The sequence below is a fragment of the Pinus tabuliformis genome, chromosome 2_1 (genome assembly GCF_031772625.1).
Source record: "Pinus tabuliformis cultivar Carrire ecotype Pingquan chromosome 2_1, CPIR1, whole genome shotgun sequence".
NCBI lineage: Eukaryota > Viridiplantae > Streptophyta > Pinopsida > Pinales > Pinaceae > Pinus > Pinus tabuliformis.
This window is the reverse complement of record NC_142299.1, coordinates 936,163,218-936,166,529: the sequence shown is the minus strand read 5'-3', so window position 1 is coordinate 936,166,529 and position 3,312 is coordinate 936,163,218. Positions and strand designations below refer to the sequence as shown.

Here is a 3,312-nt window from a genome sequence, read left to right as displayed (position 1 = left end):
TATCAGAAGATTTCAGAAGTAAACTAGAAGACAAGTAAATCTTGAGAAAGGACAGGAGAGGTATTCTCTATGTAAATAGAAATATTACGTTAAACAAGAGGATAGATATTTTCTACAAAAAAAATAGGAAATATCACAGTAACCAGAAAGATAGTTTCCCCTATATTTTCTCCAATTCAGGATCAACTATCAAATTCATCTATTGAACAAAAGAATGGTAAACATTATGAAATAGTCAAGCATTCATTGCTATCAGTAGACATTAAACTGTTCCAACAATTCTTCTCCATGAAAATATGCATATATATGAACTCTGTGAATACAACAGACATACAACTAATTCTGAATAGTTACGACATAAGAACAAGAAAATTCTATAAGCTAATAATCTTAATTATGTAAGGCATAGGTAGAGACCACATAAGAACAATAAAATTCTATAAGCTAATAATCTTAATTATGTAAGGCATAGGTAGAGACCTCCGAGAGTTTCACTGTAATATAAAAAAGTTACAGGCATCGTTATGGTAGTATTACAAACCTCAACAAAGGGCATTTAAGTTGTCTATTTCATAAGATAAAATACTGAGAATTTACCATTCATAGAGATAAATCTATGTAAAAATTCTTATACAATTCGAGCCACAATACTTCCAAATAGAGTATGGTATAAACCCTCGGAAGAATCGAGGAAGGACGGCCCTCGACCTTTTAAAGAAAGAACTCTGTGTTCATTAAAATACTCAGGAAAGAAGTCAAAGATAAAGTTGTAGCATAATACAAAAACCCTTATCAAATTTAAAGGCCAGTCTTAAGCGTTCCATTATCAGGAATGGTGACCCAAGAGCTAATACAATTCAAATAGAAAACTCCACACTCATCCAAAGATGTAGACCACCTTGCCTTATGAAAAGGCGTCATATTAACTTCTGGAACTAAACAAAAAAGCTATCGGAGGAGTTATGACTCCTGTGGTCTCAGAGCAATACTTAATAGATTTCATTAACTGTCTTAATAGTTGGAAGCTCTGTTCCTACAAACAAAACCCCATCCTGAATAGAAATAGAAAGATTCGAATTACCTGGAACTGGTTGAGGACAATGAAACCTGGAGGAGGGTTTGCCTCAATGCCAGGACGAATCTTCCAACCTATGGGCCCGACCTTCCATCACAACAAGAACGGTGTTAGAGCATGCAAACGAAAATATCACAGAGTCAGGAATAAACATTTTTAACATCTGAAAAGAGTCACAGTTATGTAGAAGGAGAATAATAAACCATACCTCTGTAGAAAATAACTCAGGCCCAGCCTCTGCAGAACATATTCCAAAATGATGGAGGGGTTTCAAATCCATCAGGGCATTCTAGGTAGCCGGATAGCAGAGGAAAGAGTCCAAGGAAGCTGGATAGCAGACGAAGACCGCCATCGAAGGGCAGAGTAGAACCACAAGCTCCTAGAAAATTTGAAAGGCAACAATGACTGGAGGAAAGACCTCACTGGTGAGAAATGTAAGGAAGAGAGCCCGAGAACCGTTCAATCCAGTGGACGGATGAGAGACGTCGATGAAGGTATCAAATCCCAAGAGTAAGGTAAGACTGAGATAGACGGAGTACTTCCATGCAACCATCTGTATATAGTCATGCTCAAGCACTGAATTCACTTGCGTTCCTTGGGCGAGTTCCAAGGCAGTATCCTGCGGATTATAAATGCAGGGCATGCATAGTACCAAGGTTTAATTATATACATGATCATGAACTATGTAAAGTCAAAAGTCGTGTGCCTTTGAAATCCCGCTTTTCATATTAACCAATAACTCATTGTATGTAAGGTATACATTGTAATCGATTAAGGTCTCGATGTGACAATTATTATGGTTGTTAGTAGTGCTTGATTAATGGTTTATTTCAATTATATTTCATTAAATCCATTTACATATTATGCAGAAATTTAGTATGTAAAAAAAAAAAAAAATTGTTATGTATATATTGAAGATAGATAGGTAGATGTGTTACATATGGTATCAGAGCACTCAGGTTCCAAACTGAGGCCTCTGGAATAAGGAATAACAAAATTGTGTTGTGCACGTAGGAAACAACAGATAAATAATCAGCATGAGGCGAGCTGGAAATCTACCACATGGTTCCATATTTGGAACAAGACCAACTTCATTTCAAGAGGGCAATCCTGAGGTTTGGGTGCAGCTGGGCGATGATACGCAAAATCCCAATGCAGACCTCCGGAAAACTGTCCAAGAACTAAAAGGGGAAATGGCCTGACTCCGGGCAGACAATGAGAGATTGATGCAGGAACAAGAGAAGATCCTAAAAAGTCTGTCAGATAGACAGAATCATCGGCCATTAGCCCCAGTCCAGAGCATGGCCACATGACTGGTGAACAAGAGTTTCAAACTGAAAATATGGAAACAGAAGGAGGAGAAGAAAACCAAGAAGAGGATCAGGAAATGTGTCTAACCACAAGATGCAGAAGAAACAGAAGATTGAACTCCAAGGGGAGTTTCGAAAAATCAAGCCCCCTCTCTTCGATGGGGAGCAAGAAGAGGCGGTAGAAGCATGGTTAATTTATATGAATAAGTATTTCCAGCTTTACGAATATGATTACAATTTGAAGACTCGTTTGGCCATTTTCCAGCTTCAAGGGAAAGCTACATTGTGGTGGGAGGAAGAAAAAATAGTCCATGGGGTCAATGAGAAAAACATAACTTGGGAGAAATTCCAGAAATTCTTTAAGGAAAAATACTTGACTGAGAGGTTTTATGATGAAAAAGAAAAAGAGTTTCATGATCTCCATCTGGGCCAAATGACCATGGATGAATTTATAACAAAATTTACATCATTATTACAATACGTTCCTTATATTCGTGAGGAAAAAGCTAAAGTACAACGGTTTGTCAGCAGTCTTCCATTGTTCATGAAAGAACGACTGGAATTTGACAATCCAAAAACCATGGATGAAGTCATTCGGAAAGCATGAATTTGTTATCAACAAAATAAACCAAAAGGAGATACGAGTAAAAGATGGGTAGACAAGAAGGGAAATAAATTTATTCCCAGCCATAAGGGGAATAAGAGTACCAACAATAAGGGAGTATTTAAAGGTCAATTTAATCAGAATGGGAATAAGCCCAGATTTAAGGTATTAGGTGAAGCTAGGACAAATGAACCCACCAACAGAAATGAAACATAATTAATTAACAGACCACCTGTACAGTGTTGGGGATGCGGAGGCCCACATTATGTCAAAAACTGTCCTCAACGCAGAGGAGCAGATCAGATCTCACAAATTCAGGAGGC

At 37.6% G+C, this 3,312-nt stretch overlaps 1 protein-coding gene across 1 annotated transcript; it reads left to right on the top strand.

Annotated features, from left to right (window-relative positions):
- Positions 1–2,479: 2,479 nt before the first annotated feature.
- Positions 2,480–2,992, top strand: LOC149203720 (uncharacterized). The gene has a single exon (XM_089401956.1). The coding sequence runs from the start codon at positions 2,480–2,482 to the stop codon at positions 2,990–2,992; it is 513 nt and encodes a 170-aa protein (XP_089258082.1).
- The last annotated feature ends 320 nt before the right edge of the window (positions 2,993–3,312 follow it).

Coding starts and splice junctions, on each gene's coding strand:
- LOC149203720 (XM_089401956.1), top strand. CDS start 2,480: ATGCAGAAGAAACAGAAGATTGAACTCCAAGGGGAGTTTCGAAAAATC.